The sequence below is a fragment of the Erinaceus europaeus genome, chromosome 4 (genome assembly GCF_950295315.1).
Source record: "Erinaceus europaeus chromosome 4, mEriEur2.1, whole genome shotgun sequence".
Classification (NCBI taxonomy): domain Eukaryota; kingdom Metazoa; phylum Chordata; class Mammalia; order Eulipotyphla; family Erinaceidae; genus Erinaceus; species Erinaceus europaeus.
In genome coordinates, this window is record NC_080165.1 from 139897436 (window position 1) to 139915682 (window position 18247).

An 18247-nucleotide genomic window follows, 5' to 3' on the forward strand; every position below is an offset into this window, starting at 1 on the left:
AGAGAGAGAGAGAGAGAGAGAAGGGAGCTTCAGGAGTGAATGTCTTTGACTTGCCAGAGAAGGCTTCTGGTCCTGCTGGCTGGCTTCCAGTCAGCCCCCTTTTTTTTTTTTAACTCAGTAGACCACACTTTCCACTTCCTTAAACACGCTTTCTCCCTCTCATTAACAGAAGACAGTGATGATCATTGTAGCAATCAGCCCCAAGTACAAACAGGATGTGGAGGGCACGGAGTCGCAGCAGGACGAGGACGAGCATGGCTTACATACCAAGTACATTCACCGAATGGTGAGTGGAGGGGGGACCTTGGCACCTCATGGCCCTGTGGGTCACCATACCTCTGAGCCATATATATATGACAATAACAAAACCACAGGATAAGAGGGGTACAACTCCACACAATTCCCACCACCCAATCTCCATATCCATCCACTCCCCTGATAGATTTCCTGTTCTTTATCCCTCTGGGAGTATGGACTCAAGGTCATTGTGGGATGCAGAAGGTGGAAGGTCTGGCTTCTGTAATTGCTTCCGTGCTGAACATGGGCGTTGACAGGTGGATCCATACTCCCAGCCTGCCTCTCTCTTTCCCTAGTGGGGAAGGGCTCTGGGGAAGCGGAGCTCCAGGACACATTGGTGGGGTCGTCTGTCCAGGGAAGTCTGGTCAGCATCATGCTAGCATCTGGAACCTGGTGGCTGAAAAGAGAGTTAGCATACAAAGCCAAACAAATTGTTGAACAATAATGGACCTAAAGGCTGGAATAGTGCAGACGAAGCATTGGGAGGTCCTCCATTTGGTAGATAGCTAGTAGGCATATTTTAGTGATATTCCAAAGGGCCTGAGGCTATACTAGTTTTTTTTTCCCCTGAGCCTGAAATCTGATATGCAGGTGGATCCAAATTATTTTCTGGGGAGGTGATGTCATGCCTGGAAAAGGGACAGAAAGCTGGATCAGGGAAGAGAGTAGCTTCCTAATATGGGAAAGGGGTATAAATATTGTTGACTGTAAATCCCATCGATTTGACCTGGTCTGGGGCCCATATTCAGCTTAGGAGCCTGTGTGACCTCTGCATCCCTGTAGATCTGAGCTCACATTCTGTGGTCATCAGTAGGAACATTCAGGCTGCCCCAGTATCGACCCATCTTCCTCAGGTGTAGCATAGAGTATGTTGTCCAGCCTCCCTCCAGAGGATGGAACATTCTCTAGCGTTGTTGATCCAAGTTGAGGGCAAGGTCCTATGGGGGCCCCACAAAGGGGTCTATTGTGTTGTTCCTGATAGAGATGACCGGTAACAATGGAGAGAGGGATTTGAGGTCTAGGCCCATCAAGTCTGTGGCCCCAGCTGATGGGGTGGCCTGATAGTGACTAAAGAGTCATCATTAAAGTATGCCAGTCTCTTGCCCTTATTCAGCTTTTTCAATCCTTGCTTTGCTAAAGTTAGCTTTGGAGTGAGTGAGAGAATTGTAATAGGAAGTAGGTGAGAAGGGTATCTAAGTCTAATTAGATACTATTTCGCTGGGAACTTTATACTGACTCATTGCAGACTATTGTGTACTTTTGCTTTCAGGTATATATTTTGCCCTAGTTTATGGATACGTGTGACATATGCTCTATTTCACAGGACCTGGTCTATATCTAGGTTTTGAGACTTTGTTAGGAAGTGAACCGCCTGGAATGGAATTAGAGAATAAATGAAAGAAAAGGTCTCACCCAAGTAATAAAGCTTAAGGGTTGACATTCCACACCTGAAGTCTCTGGAAAGTCTGAAGTGAAGCATGCTGATGTGGTACTCCTTGCGTTGATTAGGTTGGGATCAGTGGATGCAATATTATTTGGTATGAATTGAGAGAAGCATGCAGGAAAGTGCACCCCACCCTAAGGTTCCAGGACTGGGGGAAATATAGGCTCTATAGGGGAAATGTGAGTTTCCTGCTGTCTTAGGGTTCAAGAAGACAATAGATAGTTATTGTTATAATCACATTATTTGATAATTGGGTTAACTTTGAAAAATCCTTTTGTTAGGATTTGCTGTATCATACACAACATCACCATAATTTATGTCCTTTGACATTATTTGTATATAGCTGTGCCACCAGTTGCTTCTGTTCTCCCTGGTCTATCAAAGACTCAGCCTATGTATTAAAAAGACTCAGTCTGTGCTTTAAAAAGTTTGAGACATTCAATCAATTTTCCCCTCTCATATTAATTGAATAGTGATTTATATGACTACAAATTAATAGGAGTGTATATAAACACCATTCCCACCACCAAAAGACTGTGTCCCATCCTACCCCACCCCCCCTACTGCTGCCCTGGGAAGTTGAATATCCACCCTCACCCTCACCTCACCCCAGGGTTTTTACTGTGGTGCCCTATGTGCCTCATATTTTTTTTCCACCACGGTTATTGTGGGGGCCCCATGCCTGCATGACTCCACTGCTCCTGGTAAACATTATATATATAGTGAGAGACAGAGAGGGAGATAGAGGCAGAGAGAGCAGAAAGCCACCACAGCACTGCTTCCACCACTCAGGTGTCCCCATGTGGTGGCCAGGGGGATCCAAACCGGGTCCTTGTTCGTGGCAAAGTGTGTGCTTTACTGGACAAGCTCTCTCCTAACCTGTTGTTCTTGTTATTTTTATTTATTTATTATTGGATAGAGACAGAGAGAAATTGAGAGGGGATGGGGAGATAGAGAGAGGAGGAGACAGAGAGACACCTGCAGCCCTGCTTGACCATTGTAAAGCTCCCCCCACAATGCACTGTAGGTGGGGACCAGGGGCTTGAACCTGGGTCCTTGCACACTGTCATGTGTACACTTAACCAGACCTTTGTTATTTTTATTTAAAGATGTATTTCTTTATTTTGTGAAAGAAAGTGAGTCAGAGAGAGAAGAAAGTGCTGATTCACTCTGGCAAGTGGAGCTGGGAATTGAACCCGGGTCCTCATGCACACAAGTACTGTGATCTACCCACTGAGTTACCTCCCCTGCCATCAGTGTCCTTATCAGTAACAAAGAGAGAAACATCTGTGTCTCTGAGGTTCAGGATTCTGGACAGCAGTATTTGTGAAGCTCAGTAAGTTATTTACCAACAAAAGTGTGATCTGGGGTTGGGCAACGGCATACCCGTGTTAAAATGTGTAAGGACCTGGGTTCAAGCCCCTGGTTCCCATCTACAGGGGAAAGTTTCATGAGTAGTGAAGTAGTACTACAGATGTCTTGCTTTTCTTTCTCTCTTTCTTTCTTCCTTCCTTCCTTTTCTTTTTTCTTTTTCTTTTTTTCTTTTTTGCCTCTAGTTGCAGAGGCTTGGTGCCAGCATTATGAATCCACCACTCCTGGCACGGCTCTCCCCCACCCTGTGCTATTTTATTGGATAGGACAGAGAGAGAGAAATTGAGAGAAAGGGGGAGATAGAGAGGGAGAAAGAGAAAGACAGACACCTGCAGACCTACTTCACTGCTTGTGAAGCATTCTCCCCCTGCAGGTGAGGGGGGGGGGCAGCTCGAACCTGGGTCCTCAAACTGGTCCTTGCACATAGTACTATGTGTGCTGAACCGAGTGCAACACCGCCCAGCCCCTTTCAGGTGTCTTTCTTTCTCCCTCTCTATCTTCCCCTTCCCTTTTGGTTTCTCTCTGTCTCTATCAAAAAAAAAAAAAAGAATATAAAATAAAATTTTTTAACATTTTATTGTGGCCCTAGGAGGTAAGATAACAGGGCTTTCTGAGGCTGGGTTCCTGGGCTGTTTCATGTTCTGTCACCTGCCTTCTCAGTGAGGCAGAGGTATCCTATGAGCAGGCTACATGCGGTTGTGTCAGCTAGACTTGGTCAATCCCAGTCTCCTCACATGCATAGTGACCATGGGCTGGCCAACTTCTCAAGCCTCTTCTGACCTTCATGTCCCTCTTCAGAAAAGTGGTCACAAACACTCAGAGCACTGATGTGAAAATTAAGTGAGACATGTGTGATGTATCTGGCCCACGCCAGCTGCTCAGTCAAGGGAAGTTACTGTTCTTAGCTTCCACAGCCCACATCACAACTTGGTCAGACTGAAACCAATGGGAGAGGTCTAGAAAGCATTAGATGTGCTCAGCCTCTAACAGAACATTCTGACTGAAAGTATCACTGAGCATCGGAACTGGCTGTTTCACGGCCTAGCAGCCTTGCCGTTTTCCACAACAGAGAAATCCTGTGGCGCCGATTCCTGCATGGATAAGATGCTGACAAGATCTGTGATTTTCAAATTCTCCTCAGGGGTCCCTGATAGCTACCCAGATGTGCTGAGGGGATGAGATAGCTCCGAGGCTCCCACCCCACCTCAGTCAGAGCTGCTGTCTTTCTCAGAATTTCTTGATAACCAAGGATTCTGAGATTTTGAAAGGTTTGAAAAAAAAAAAATCACTGAACTAGAAAGTGTAAGCTCCATTACAGTTCTAACATTTCACAAAGGGATTTGTGTGTATGTGTGTATGTGTGTGTGTGTGTGTGTGTGTGTGTGTGTGTGTGTGTGTGTGTAGGACACCCAGAGTGTTCTTAAAGGACAACTGACTGAGACAGGAGGGTGGGAGCAGGAAGTGGTCCACATGGAATAAGCAAGCAGTCCAAGTCAGAGAAGGCGGCCAGGCAGCTGAGGGACGCAAAGCTCAACTAGTGCAGCCCCTTTGGAAAACAGTGTGGAGAGAGTCCTGAAATAAATAAAAATGGAAATGCCTTATGATCCAGCAATATTATTCCTAAGCATATATCCAAAAGGATACAAACACTTATTTCTTTTTTAAAAATTATTGTTTTTAAATGTATTATTGGATAGAGACAGAAATTGAGAAGGGAGGGGGAGATAGAGAGGGAAAGAGACAGACACCTGTAGGTCTACTTCACCACTTGTGAAATTTTCCCCCTGAAGCTGGGGACTAGGGGCTTGAACCTGGGTCCTTGTGCACTGTAATGTATGCATTTAACCAGGTGTGCCACTGCCTGGCCCCCAAAAGCACTGTTTCAAAGGGACGCATGCACCCTTGTATTCATAACTGCATTATTCACAATAGCCAAGGAGTGGAAGCAACCTACTTTTCCATCAATGGATGACTGGATAAAGACGATACGGGACATACACTCAATGGAGTACTACCCTGCAATTTAAAAAGAAGATATTATGTCCCTCAGAATAAAATGAATGAAACTGGAGGTGATTAGAGGATGGTTCAACTTGTGTGGACTATAGACAACGGAAACTCATGAACATGCAAAAAAAAAAATTTTTTTTTTGCTTTTTAAGTAGGCAAACTGCAAGCCATCTCTAAGACTTTGTGAGAAGTATGGTAATTAATGTGGGCGTGGGGCACAGAACTTTGATGCTGAGTAGAGTATGGAATGTTACAGTGTTGTAAGCCATTACAAAATCACCAATTAAACAGATCTTTTTTTAAAAAATATATTTATTAGCTCATATCATCCAAGGGGCTTCAACACTAACATACCAGTTAAGATAGCAATTTTGCTTCTGATTTTATGCTGTTAGCAACAGAAAAATACTTATTTTTTTTCAATTTCTGTGCAGGTCCTTTATATGTACTTGGGATGAAATGCTTCCTGTATGGCTCATCTGTAAAAATAAAAGTATCCAGTAAAAAAAAAAAAATATATATATATATATATATTTGTTCCCTTTTGTTGCCCTTGTTGTTTTTTATTGTTATAGTTATTATTGTTGTTGTTATTGATGTCATCATTTTTGGATAGGACAGAGAGAAATGGAGAGAGGAGGAGAAGACTGAGAGGGGGAGAGAAAGAGAGGCAGGCATCTGCAGACCTGTTTCACTACTCGTGAAGCTTTCCCCCCTTTAGATGGAGACCAGGGACTTGAACCTGGGTCCTTGCGTACTGTAGCATGTATGCTCAACCAGGTGCACCATGACCCGGCCCCGGGGATACATAATTCTTTACCTCCTTGTCATCAGGTGACTGAAACCTTAGTGCTGCTCATAGGATTTGGAGGGCTTCTTCTCATATTGAAAATTCTGGTTTTGATAGAGTTCTTGGCAGCCAAATCCATTGGGGCCCATGCAGCCTCCGGGGAACTGGAGCCGATGTAGAGAACCTAACATTTGGCAGACAGACAGGCTGGGCAGATAGCATAATGGTTATGCAAGAAAATTTTCATGCCTGAGGCACCAGAGGTCCCAGGCTCAATCCCCAGCACCACTATAAGCCTGAGCTGAGCAATGCTTTGGCAAGGAAGGAAGGAAAGAAGCAAGGAAGCAAAGAAGAGCATTTGGCAGACAGAGCTTTTTACAGATGACCTCCTAGCTTCATGTCCTGCACACACCAGCACTCTATCTTGCGTTCCAACCACAATGACATTCAAGCTGGTCCCAGTAGCATGAACACACTTCCACACCTCCAAACATTTGCTCACACCACTGCCTCTGCTAAGCAGGTCCTTCCCCTCTCATTCCATCTCCCCAGCCTGACCAAACTCTTTTCTCTTCTGAGCAGCCAAGTGGTACCTCTCTTGTAAGGGCCCTACCCATCACAGAGGTAGAATGGACAGCCCCCACCTTCAGCTTCCAAAGCGATTTGCCCCTATTTTCACATTTGACACGATGGCCGGCAATTTTCCTTCCTACCTGCTCCATAAACTGCTGGCTTTATGAGGACAAGAATTAAATCCATAGAGTTCTGGTAAGCTGATTTTTTTTTAAATCCTGACTTGTAACATTTGTCCCTTTTCATGGTGTAAACACTCTCCCCATGGTCAATTCAAAGCTGCCAAAATGCAGCCAGGGAAACACAGGTTTGGGAAGAGAAGCACATCCAGTTCACTGGCTTCTGTCAGCTGATGGGAGCCAGCTAAGCATACCGTGGACGGTATCCAGACCTTTGAAGCCCTCAGTCTCCACAGAGAGGGACTTAATAGGTCTTCAATAGGCATATAGGCACTCTGGAGAGAGCTTAAAATTATATGTGGCACTAAAATAAGGAAATTGGAATTTAAAAAAAAAAAACGAGGTCTGTGGCTTTAAGTGATTGGAGTACAATTGATTCCTCACACTCACCTCCGAAATGAAACCGGTAAATGTGTTCTGTTCCAGATGCAGATCGAGTTCATAAAACAAGGAAGCATGAACTTCAGATTCATCCCCGTACTCTTCCCAAATGCTAAGAAGGTAAACAACAAACACACAAACTATCACTGGGTTTGCTGTCTAGGGTTTGTGAGTGGGAGAGCGCTGCCATCGCTTTGTCAGGCCTTGGTGCTAAGAGTGTTAGCAGAAAAATCAACAAGTCCTTCCACACGGCTCAGCAGAGTGACTGGGAAGGGTTGGAAGCCTGATCTGCTAGCCCCTTGCTGTCCTAATTGTTCAGACAGCTGTTACATACAAAGCAGTGATTTGTGTTTTAACTCAGGAAAGAAAAAGAGGCTGTTCATCTGACACTTCTTTTTTTTTTTTCTTTATTGAGGAATTAATGTTTTACATTCAACAGTAAATACAATAGTTTGTACATGCATAACATTCCCCAGTTTCCCATTTAACAATACAACCCCCACTATGTCATCTATCATCCTTCATGGACCTGTATTCTCCCCACCCACCCACCCAGAGTCTTTTACTTTGGTGCGATATGCCAATTACATATGACACTTCTTATCTCTTGTACATAAAAATCAAGATTGTGCATTTTCTTTTTTTTTTTCTCTACTGGTTGTCCCACTCAAGTATTTTGTTGCATAATTCTCAAAGCTAAAGCTATAGAACACAGGGATTAAGTCTACACAGTTACCAAAGTGAGCCTTGCTGGGCTTCCTCTTTTTTTTTTTTGTACTAGAAGAGCAATGCAGGCAGGTTTGGGGAGTGGGGCTGGCTGTTGCCATGTGTAAGGTTAGGCAAAGGAAAAGCAGTGGTATGGGAAATGTCTTGAGAGGCAGACTACAGCTCCCTGAACTCTGGCCCAGATGCTTCCTGGAGGTCCTTGAATGTCCAAACTACAGTGAGTCACTGAGTCTTGTGACCTCAGTGAGGGAAAGTCCAATATATGCAATTGAGACACTTGGGATTATTTAGCTGATAGCTGCATGATCACATGCGTTTCTATTCCTTACGCAAATTCTCACTGCCCTCATTGCAACATCTCCTTACTGGTCTCTCTGTTTCCATTTTTGCCCAGTACTGTCTGCCCTCTGCTTTTCCATCAAAGGGCAACATCCAGACCATGGCTCTGATCTCTCTACAGCTCAGAAGATTTTTGGTGGTTTCCCATTGATTTTAAGATCATACCCACTTTGCCATGTATACAACCCGGGTTCAAACCTGGCCCCAATGGCACTGAAGGAAGCTTGATGCTTCTCTTTCAGTCTCTACCTTTCTGCCTCTGCTTCAGAAAAACAATGGGGGGCTGTAGTGCAGTGGGCTAAGCACACATGGTGCAAAGTGCAAGGACCTCATGCATCCCCGGTCGAGCCCCTGGTTCCCCACCTGCAGGGGGGAGGTCACTACACAGGTGGTGAAAGAGGTCTGCAGGTGTCTTTCTCTCCTCTCTGTGTCCCCTCCTCTCTCGATTTCTCTCTGTCTTGTCCAACAACAGCAGCAATGTCAACAATAACAACAACAAGGACAATAGCAAGGACAACAAAATGGGGGGGAAAAAATAGCCTCCAGGAGCAGTGGATTTGTAGTGCAGGCACCAAATCCCAGCAGTAACCCTAGAAGCACCAAAAAAAGTAAAGAAAAAAGAATGAGGGTGGCAGGCACACCCAGTAAAGCACACATAGTAAAGCTCAAGGACCCACACAAGGATCTAGGTTCGAGCCCCTGCTCCCCACCTGCATGGAGGATGCTTCACAAATGGCAGAGAAGTTCTTCAGGTGTCTCTCTCCCTCTCTATCTCCCCTCCTAAATATCTCTCTGTCCTGTCCAAAAAAAAAGGGAAAAAAAATGGCCGCCAGGAGCAGTGGATTCATTGTGCTGGCACTGAGCCCAGCAATAACCCTGGAGGCAACAACAAAACAAAAAAGAAAGAAGAAAAAGAAAATATCACCTGTCTCAGCATGGTATAGGAGGCTCCTGAGTACAGATTATGTCCACAGGCTAAAATCTCTCTCTTACTACCCTGTGAATAGAGGCCTCTATACACTGGTTATCCTGGACTATTTCAGCACATGCTCACACACCTTGTTCTTTTGAGTTTCTGTGCATTTAAGACTTCTGCACCCTCTGTTTATAATGCTTTCCCCTGGCTGGTCTGTTTATGGATCATTTGCTTTTTCCTATGTCAGCCAGTGTCAGTAACCTTTTGTTAACTTTCTTCCTTCAGACCAATATATATTCCACAGTCCTGTCCTTGATACGTCTTTATCACAGCACCCTGATGCCAGGGTTGGGATTGGGGTAGGGATGCTGGAATAATTGTTTTGAATTACTGTGTCTTGGTGATCGAAAAAGTCGAACCATTTTTGGTTGATCTTATTAGTGTTTGTAAAATATCTTCCAAGAATTCCTTTGTTACCTGTGATCAGGGCAGACTGTTCTCACTACTTGCTCACCACCTTGATAGGTCTTTGCCTTGGAAATAGCTTTGTTTTTATATTTGTTTCTAGAGTAAAACTGTGAATAGCTCAAGGTCCTGTATCTTGTTCACCTGGGTAGTGTAGATACCCAGCGTGAGTCTTAACGTAGAGAAGCCCATCTTGTAATCCCCAGAGGATTCCCATCCACTCAGGGAAAAGCATCTAAGGCCTCTGAAATCCAAGGCCCCTCCTACTTCCCTCTCTTCCTGCCCCTTCCCTCATCACACTGCTCCTGGTGCTCATTGAACAGGCCAGATGGTCTCCCACTGCAGGACCTTTGCCCTGCTTCTTCTGTTTGGCTGGACCCAGATATTCACAAAGCTCACGCCCTGCTTCCTTTTCAGGCTTTGCTCGTTTTCTCATTATTGAAACTGCAGTGCTGAGCTGGGAAGGTGGCTCAGTGGTTGAGTCCAGGTCTTACCTGCTTGAAGCCCTGGATTTGATACCTGGCACCACGTGAGAGATCAACAAAAATAAGCAGGGCTTCCTGGATAGTGGAGCAGTGCTTTAGTCTCTCTGAAAAATAAAAAAGAAAGAAGTTATCCATAGTAAATCAGTTAAACAAGGGGCATGTGGTAGAGTGCACATACTGCCATGCCCAAGGACCCAGTTCAAATCCTCAGTCCCCACTCGCAGGGAGGAAAGCTTCACAAGCAGTGAGAAGCAGTGCTGCGAGTGTGTGGCTCTCTCCCTCTCCTCTCTCTATTGCCCTCTGTCCTAAGCAAAAAAAAAAAGCAAGAGAGAGAGAGAGAAAAGAAGAGAAAAAAGGAAAGGAAAAGGAAAGGAAAAGAGAGGAAAGGAAAGGGAAATGATCCTTGGGAACAGTGGGTATATCATGTTGGCACAGCGCCGAGTAATAACCCTGGTGGCAAATAAATGAATAAATAAACAAATAAATAAATGAAATAGGGCCTTGTATGTATGAGGTCCTGGATTCCATCCATAGTGACAAATGGAAAAAAAAAAAAAAGCAAACAGTGGCCAGGGTGGCAGCCCAGCAGTAAAGCACATAACCAGTAGGCACTAGTTTAATGCCTGGTACATACACCAGAGTAACACAGCCCTGCTCTTTCTCCGTGTGTATGTGTGTGTGTTGTTCGCTCCATATGTGTTTCCATATATAAATATATATACTTCTCTCTTATATTAGTAAATGAATCAATCTGTCAAATGTTTTTACTTTAAAGAACTTCAGGAGTGGGCAGGGGTAGGTAACATAGTGGTTATGCCCAGAGACTCTCATGTCTGAAGCTCCAAAGTCCCAGGTTTAATCCCCTGAACCACCATAAGCCAGAGCTGAGCAGAGCTCTGATTCAAAAAAAAAAAAGGAAAAAAAGAACTTCAGGGGGTCAGGTGGTAGCGCAGCAGGTTAAGCGCAAAGACCGGCAAGACCGGCGTAAGGATCCCAATTTGAGCCCCCCGCTCCCCACCTGCAGGGGAGTCGATTCACAAGCAGTGAAGCAGGTCTGCAGGTGTCTGTCTTTCTCTCCCCCTCTCTGTCTCGCCTCCTCTCTCCATTTCTCTCTGTGCTGTTCAGTAACAATAACAGCAACAACAAGAACAACAATAAAACAACAAGGGCAACAAAAGGGGGAAAAACTAGCCTCCAGGAGCAGTGGATTCATGGTGCAGGCACCAGCTCCAGCAATAACCCTGTAGGCAAGAAAGGAAGAAAGAAAGAAAGAAAGAAAGAAAGAAAGAAAGAAAGAAAGAAAGAAAGAAAGAAAAAAGAGCTTCAGGAGCTCAACAGATATCTCATCCAGAAAAGAGCACACTTTGAGAGTCATGGGAATCAGAGTTTAAGGCCCCCAGACACCACATGAGAGCACCATGCAAAATGGAAAGACATTTCCCAAGTGGCGGGGCCCTGTTGTGGTATTTCTTCTCATTCAGTCTCTCCCTCTTATATGAAGGGGAAAAAAAAAAAAGTCCACTAGGAGTGGTGGAATGGCACCGGCACAAATTCCCTATGAAGCCCTGGAGGCAAAGAGTCTTCCACCCTACCTCCACATCCTGTCTTCTTCTTCCCTTATTTTCCTCTCTCCATGCATCACCAGAAAACAAACTACATTTTACATGTTCAGTGTGTGTTTCCCCTATGTTCTTTCCTCGAGGGAAGCCTGAGGCTGAGCCCCCACCCTGTGCCCAGCCTTCAGTTTCTGCTTTTCTCTGCTCACAGACCTGCTGGGCACCTCCTCCTCCCACAGCCCAGACCTGTGGCTGGAGTGAAAGTACAGTGAATTAGATCAAGCCCGTGGTCTTGGCATCCATCTTCCAAAGCCACAGGGGAATTCCCATCATTCTGCACAACCTCCGTCCCGCCCCTTTTATGTGAAGGTGCTGAAAAGCATGTTGAAATGCAAAGGGCAGGTAGCCTGGGAGGCTGACAGCAAGTGCCTCGCACATATGCTTTCCATAAACGAGATCCACAGCTCGCACCCGAGGCCAAGAGCATTTCACGGCTGAGCCCTTCCAAAAGCAAAACAGCACAACTCCCAGGAAAGCTTGGTGGGAGTCACCAGTGCAGAGAGAGCCAGGGATGTTTGGGAACTGAGCCTGGGATCTGGAATGCAGGTTTTTTTCTCTCGTGGCCTTTGCTCCTGTCATTCTCTCTCTCACTCTCTCTCTCTCTCTCTCTCTCCTCCACAGGAACATGTGCCCACCTGGCTTCAGAACACTCATGTGTACAGCTGGCCCAAGAATAAAAAGAACATTCTGTTGCGGCTGCTCAGGGAGGAGGAGTACGTGGCCCCGCCCCTGGGACCTCTGCCCACCCTCCAGGTGGTGCCCTTATGACCCTGCCATCCTCTCTCCATCACGGAGGTGGTGCCAGGACCTGGGCCTGTTCTGACAAGCATCCTTTTAGCTGCCACCCGTTGGCAGCATTCATAGCTATTTGCTCTCAGTACCTCTGTTTCATTGGGGAAACTGACGATCCTTCCTAGCCGACTGAATCCACATGGATCCCAGTCACTTTCAAAGCCAGCAACAAGCAGCTCCTGACAGCTTTCAACCTGACACTGTTGACTGGCTATGGAAGAAGGGCAAATGCTAGAAGAAGAAAGTGCCTCTGTGAGGGTCCTTTGAGCCCAGAAAACCTGTCCTGAAGAGCTTTCTTTTTCCTGAGGCCTGCCAAGCCCTGTCTGTGAAACAGGTGGCTATAGCCGCTCTAATCTCCCTGCCTCTGCAACCCACCGCTTGTCTCGCCTCACCACCCCGAGGTGCACATTCTGGGCCCTGAGTGCTTCACAAGTGGGAGATCCAAGCTGTGTCACAATCGCTGTAAACAGCCACAAGTCCTCCACCCCCCTCCTCACCTCATTGTACTTTTATGAGTCAGCCAGATGCTTGTGTGTCCTCAGACCAAAACAGATTCATGTACAAATAATAAAATGTGGACTTTTGTAAGACTGTGCTTCCCTTATCTCAAAGGAAATAGATAGATAGTAGTGTAAAGTGCTATGGGCAGTTGTTTCTAGGGGCACCACGAAAGCTGCTCGGATATGAGAGTAGACACATATAACAGACTACTCTGTATTATAGATTAAAGCCAGGGGCCAGGTGGTGGCGCACCTGGTTGAGCGTACATGTTATCATGCACAAGGACCCGGGTTTGAGTCCCTGGTTCCCACCTGCAGAGGGGAAGCTTTGTGAGTGGGGAAGCAGTGAAGCAGGTGTCTCTCTTCCTCTCTATCTCCCCCTTCCCTCTCAATTTCTGTCTCTATCCAATAAATAAAGATAATAAAATTTTTTAAGGTTAAAAAAAGGACTAAAATCTGAGAGTTAATAATCCCTTTTAACACAACCTAGAAAATCGTATTCATGCTGTAGAAATTTTGTATTTAACAAAAGCGCTCTCTACATGTAACAACCACGCTTTGACACAGAGCCAGCCTATACACGCAGACCTCTGTGTGCGGTGAGTACAGTGGCAGGCGGCATTTGATTTAGGCACACCGACTTGTGGTTTGGGAACCTTGTCCTCTGGTCTTGTGTCTGCCACTAACTGGCTGTGCCACCATAGTTCCGGAGGCTGTGGTCTTGACATGAACAGAAGGAGGTGGCGCAATGGAGAAAGCACTGACTCTCAAGCATGAAGTCCTGAGTTCAAACCCCTGGCAGCACATGTACCAGAGTGATATCTGGCTCTTTCTCTATTTCTATCTTTCTCATGAATAATAATAATAATAAAAAGTATCTCTGATGACCCTAAGAAGTTGAAGGATGGGGGGTCGGGTTGTAGTGCAGCAACAGGTTAAGTGCAAGGCGCAAAGCGCAAAGGCCGGCGTAAGTATCCTGGTTCGGGCCCCCAGGTCCCCACCTGCAGGGGGGTCGCTTCACAAGCAGTGAAGCAGGTCTGCAGGTGTCTGTCTTTCTCTCCCCCTCTCTCGATTTCTCTCTGTCCTACCCAGTAATAAGAACAACAAGGGCTCTTGTTGGGATTTAACAGACTCAGGTATTTTCCGATGGTCTTTTTTTTCTTGGCCCATCTCTCTGAAAGTTAGTAGTTTGACACTTTATGTTTGTATAGATTCAAAAGCTTTGGTTAAGCCACATATCTAAGAAGACTGAAATAATTTTCAAAGAGATATATTTGAACTAATGTTATATAAAACTATACAATAAAATGAAAATGTCATGTCCTTGCAGACATTCAGAAGGAATTTCGTTGGTTTGTTTTCTTGTGAAATTGGCTTCATTTCTTGATCACCAAACATTATTAAAAGAAGATGTTGGTAATTTTTAATTAAAAAAAAAAGAAGAAGAAGAACAAAGACAACAAAAGGGAAAAAAATAGCCTCCAGGAACAGTGGATTCACCGAGCCCCAGCAATAACCCTAGAGGCAAAAACAAAAAAAAGTTGAAGGACTAGAAAATAAATTCAAAATACTTTCTTGAAGAATGAAGTTTTGTCTCTCTCGTAGGAGAACCAGGTGATATTTTCTTTGACTTTCTATCTCTCGACACACAGGTACAATTTCTCATCTCCCCAAGATCGGTGTTTGCAGGACACTTTCTCCCCCAGCGTAGGTCCTTTTCACCGTCATGCCCCGGGACTCCTCTATTCCATTCCTTTCCCTCCTGCCCCACAGTCCTTTGCTTTGGTGCTATATACCCAGATTACATTTTCTTTTTAAAATATGCATATATGTATGTATAAGATGCAAAAGGACCAGGAGGTAGCTCGCCTGGTAAGGGCATGTGCCTTGCCTTGCATGAGGCTCTAGGTCTGAGCCCTGGTACCACATGGAAGCACCATTGACAGCACTGAGAGTTCCATGAATAGTGAAGTGGTGTTCTTTCCATTCTCTCTCTCTCTCTCTCTCTCTCTCTCTCTCCCTCCCTCCCTCCCTCCCTCCCCCTCCCCCTCCCTCTCCCTCTCTCCCCCCGACACACACACTCTGTAGCAAGTACCTTTAGCATCTGAGGCTTGACAGAGTATATGTTCTTGTGTGATTAATTTGAAATGGCAGGCGAACAATAAATACTAACACGAACTTCAAACCTTCTTTCATTTTACTATCTGTCTTGGGGGTGAACTACTATCATTAAGGATTTCATTGTAAATAAAAAAGTAATCAACAAACTGTTGCTCTGAAATGTTTCTAATTTGCGAGGGTTTAATAAACTTTGACACCATTACCCCCTTCTTCCACCCCCTTCTTTCCTTCAGAGACCTGTGCTGAGCTCTCAGCCACTATTCCTAAACCGAGCAAATGATGAGGGGAGGTGCCTGGTGTTCCACAAGCTGCCAGAAGTAGCTGTTACAGTGGTACAGTAGCATGGGCAGCAAAAAGCAAGGCAGAACAAAAAGCTTACACGCATACAGCACCTGGAGAAGTGATAAAAGCTTGATCCTGAAGATTCTCTGAAATCTGGTGACCATGAACATCTAAAGAATTTGACAGATATCCTAGAGCCCTGACGCTGCGGTTAGCACTTGGTTCATGCAGACGTTACCCTGGTCCTCATGTGTTCGTCTGCAGTTATTTTCAGGGGTAGAAATGGCATAGGACTGACTTAGAAATAACCTTCTAGCCTCAAAGCTTTATTCAAACCTAAACTGATTTGGTGGAGGTAAGGTATACAGAATACATGGTTATATTCTTGTCTGACATTTAGTAACTAATAGTGGTATAATTCTGCACCATTCACACCACCAGAATTCAATTATATCCCCATTCCCTCCAATGGAAGCTACAGTAGTTCTTCCAAGGTGCAGATATGGGTTAACTATTATTTCTATAACTATCTGTCTGTATTTGTGTATATTTGCCTATCTTTTTTCTACGGTCTTGCCTTCTCTTCCTTCCTAAATCACACCTCTACCTATTACTGCTTCTGAATGTCCTTCCTTTTTTCTTCTTCTCTGGGTACTGATGAACCCTCTGGTCATTTTCCTCTATCATTTCTCTCCCTCTGGGAATATGGACTAAAATTCTTTATGGGGTGCAAAAGGTGAGAGTTCTGGATTCTGTAGTTGTTTTTCTGCTGGGCATGGGCATTAGCAGGTCAATCCATACCCCTAACCTGTTTCTATCTTTCCCCAATGGGGTTGGGCTCTGGAGAGGTGAGTCTTGAGGATGGACTGATGAGGTCATCCAGGAAGTCAGGATGGAATCATCATAGCATCTGCAACTTGGTGGCTTGAAAGGTAGTAAGATGGGAGTATGGATTGACCAGTCAACACCCATGTTCAGCGGGGAAGCAATTACAGAAGCCAGACCTTCAACCTTCTGCAACTCACAGCAACCCTGGGTCCATACTCCCAGAGGGATAGAGAATGGGAAAGCTATCAGGGGAGGGGATGGGATATGGAGATCGGGTGGTGGGAATTGTGTGGAGGTGTACCCCTCCTATCCTATGGTTTTGTTAATGTCTCCTTTCTTAAATTAAAAAAAGAAAGAAAGGTAGTAAGATATAAAGTAGGGAAAAATATTTAATGAACAGGAATCAAAATGTAGGAATAAAGCAGATGAAAATAGGGATTTTAGGGTGGAAAGAAGCTAGCAAGTCTATTTTAGTTATGTTCCTAGGGGCTCATGACTTCTGTAGAGTTTGCTTGAGTCTAGTAGCTAACATGGAGGTGGACAAAAATTTTGTCTGAGAAGATGTTGTCAAGAGTTGAGAATAGGACTAGAAAGATGGATTCGGGCAGAGAGGAGCTCTCCAACTTGTAGAAAATCTATGACTAAATTTACTGTTTACCCCAACAAAGAGAATTTATTTAGGAGCAAGAACGAAAGCAACACCCTGGCACATGCCATGCCAGCGGCTCGCACCCAGGGTCTCATGCTTGAGAGTCCAGTGCTTTGTCCACTGCACCACTTCCTGGACCTCTTAGAGTCTTCAATGTAATCTCAAATCTTAAGTGACTAATTCAAAATATCTGCCTACTTAATCAAACTTAACATCTATGTTGATCAAAGGCATCTCAACTCTGGCCACAATCAAAGTATTTAACTGATTGTTTCTCTGCTTGGTGCTCAGAGAAACTGTTGTAAAACCCTTTCCTTGGGGACCAGGTGGTGGTGCACCTGGTTGAGCACACATGTTACAACACACAAGGACCTGAGTTCGAGCCCCCGGTCCCTACCTGCAGAGGGGGAAGATTCACGAGTGGTGAAACAGGTCTGCAGGTCTCTCTCTCTCTCCCTCTCTATCTCCCCTTATCCTCTCAATTTCTGGTTTTCTCTACCCAGTAAATAAAGATAGTAATAAAATAAATAAATAAAAACAATCCTTTAAAAAAGTATTTGCCCTTTTCTTTGTTCCCCTATTAAAGTAGTTATGTTTAAAGATGGGCTTTTGCTCTGTGTCATGTCAGCAAGGGAAGAAGTCTCTCCATTTTGAACATCCCAGGCCCTGCTCCATGACCTTTTGCCAGCAGTTTCTTAACTTAAGCCTCATCGTCAGCAACCTCATCCATTTTGGCAAGTGCCCCACTGTCACCAGCACCTTTGCCAAATGTATTGCCAAGCCCTATGACCATTGAGAAATGATCCAGAAAGAGTCTCTCAAAACACAGGCTCTTTTTGTCTCTTCTTAATGAACCAAGAAGAATCAATGAGACCCACCTCCTAGCAGCAAATGAAAAGAGAAGGAAGACTGGGGAAGCACCACAAAGAAGAAATGCCCTTTCTCATCCAGAAGATTTCTTTTCACAGGCTAAATAGCTCTCAATTAGTCCAGCAATCAGATCAATAACAACAAAACCCAGGAAGAATACAGGCACCAAAATATTCTGTTTAGAAATTTGTAATGGGAGTCTCTGGTCTGGGAAGGACCCTAGAAAGCATGTAGTTTTGTTTCATGAGTGACAAGGGTGAGGGCCAGAGAAACTGACCTGTCAAGGTCCCACTCTTGGGCTCAAACCAAGGCATACTGATTTCCAGTCTGCGGGTATTATTTACTTGGTGCATCTGAAAGGCTTTCCAGGTTGCAAAGGTAGATTTGCTCAACAAATGACCCAGCCTCTCCTCAGGTACTCCATCTACAGTCCTCCTCTGTACTAGCTATCAAAGGGCGCCCAGCCCAGAGTCTCCTGGTGGTAAACTGAGCTTCATGAACATAGGAGACCTGGGGGGAGATGCACCTCTGTCCTCTGGTGGCTGGGTGATTAAATGATCATGTTGCAACTTGTACTCTTGGAGAGTCTTTGGGGAATTAATTACTGCTGTGA

At 44.9% G+C, this 18247-nt stretch overlaps 2 protein-coding genes across 6 annotated transcripts in view; one reads left to right on the plus strand and one right to left on the minus strand.

Annotated features, from left to right (window-relative positions):
• The window catches only part of TRAF3IP2 (TRAF3 interacting protein 2), a 69053-nt gene extending 56081 nt beyond the window's left edge, over nt 1–12972 (plus strand). For all 3 annotated transcript variants that reach the window (XM_060190604.1, XM_060190605.1, XM_060190606.1), the window contains 3 exons: nt 170–286; nt 7091–7165; nt 12214–12972. In XM_060190604.1, coding sequence (XP_060046587.1) covers nt 170–286; nt 7091–7165; nt 12214–12360 — 339 coding nt within the window. In that variant the 3' untranslated portion in view covers nt 12361–12972. The remainder of the gene's footprint in view (nt 1–169; nt 287–7090; nt 7166–12213) is intronic.
• The window catches only part of LOC132538159 (potassium/sodium hyperpolarization-activated cyclic nucleotide-gated channel 2-like), a 91345-nt gene that overhangs the window by 711 nt on the left and 72387 nt on the right, over nt 1–18247 (minus strand). For 2 of the 3 annotated variants that reach the window (XR_009549614.1, XM_060190614.1), the window contains exons 2-3: nt 9986–10080; nt 7055–7157 (exon numbers count right to left, since the gene is read on the minus strand). The exons of the other annotated variant lie outside the window; for it this stretch is intronic. Coding sequence is in view for 1 of the 2 variants with exons in the window: in XM_060190614.1 (XP_060046597.1) it covers nt 7134–7157; nt 9986–10080 (119 nt within the window). In the remaining variant the exon portion in view is untranslated. The remainder of the gene's footprint in view (nt 1–7054; nt 7158–9985; nt 10081–18247) is intronic. 3 annotated transcript variants of the gene reach the window in all.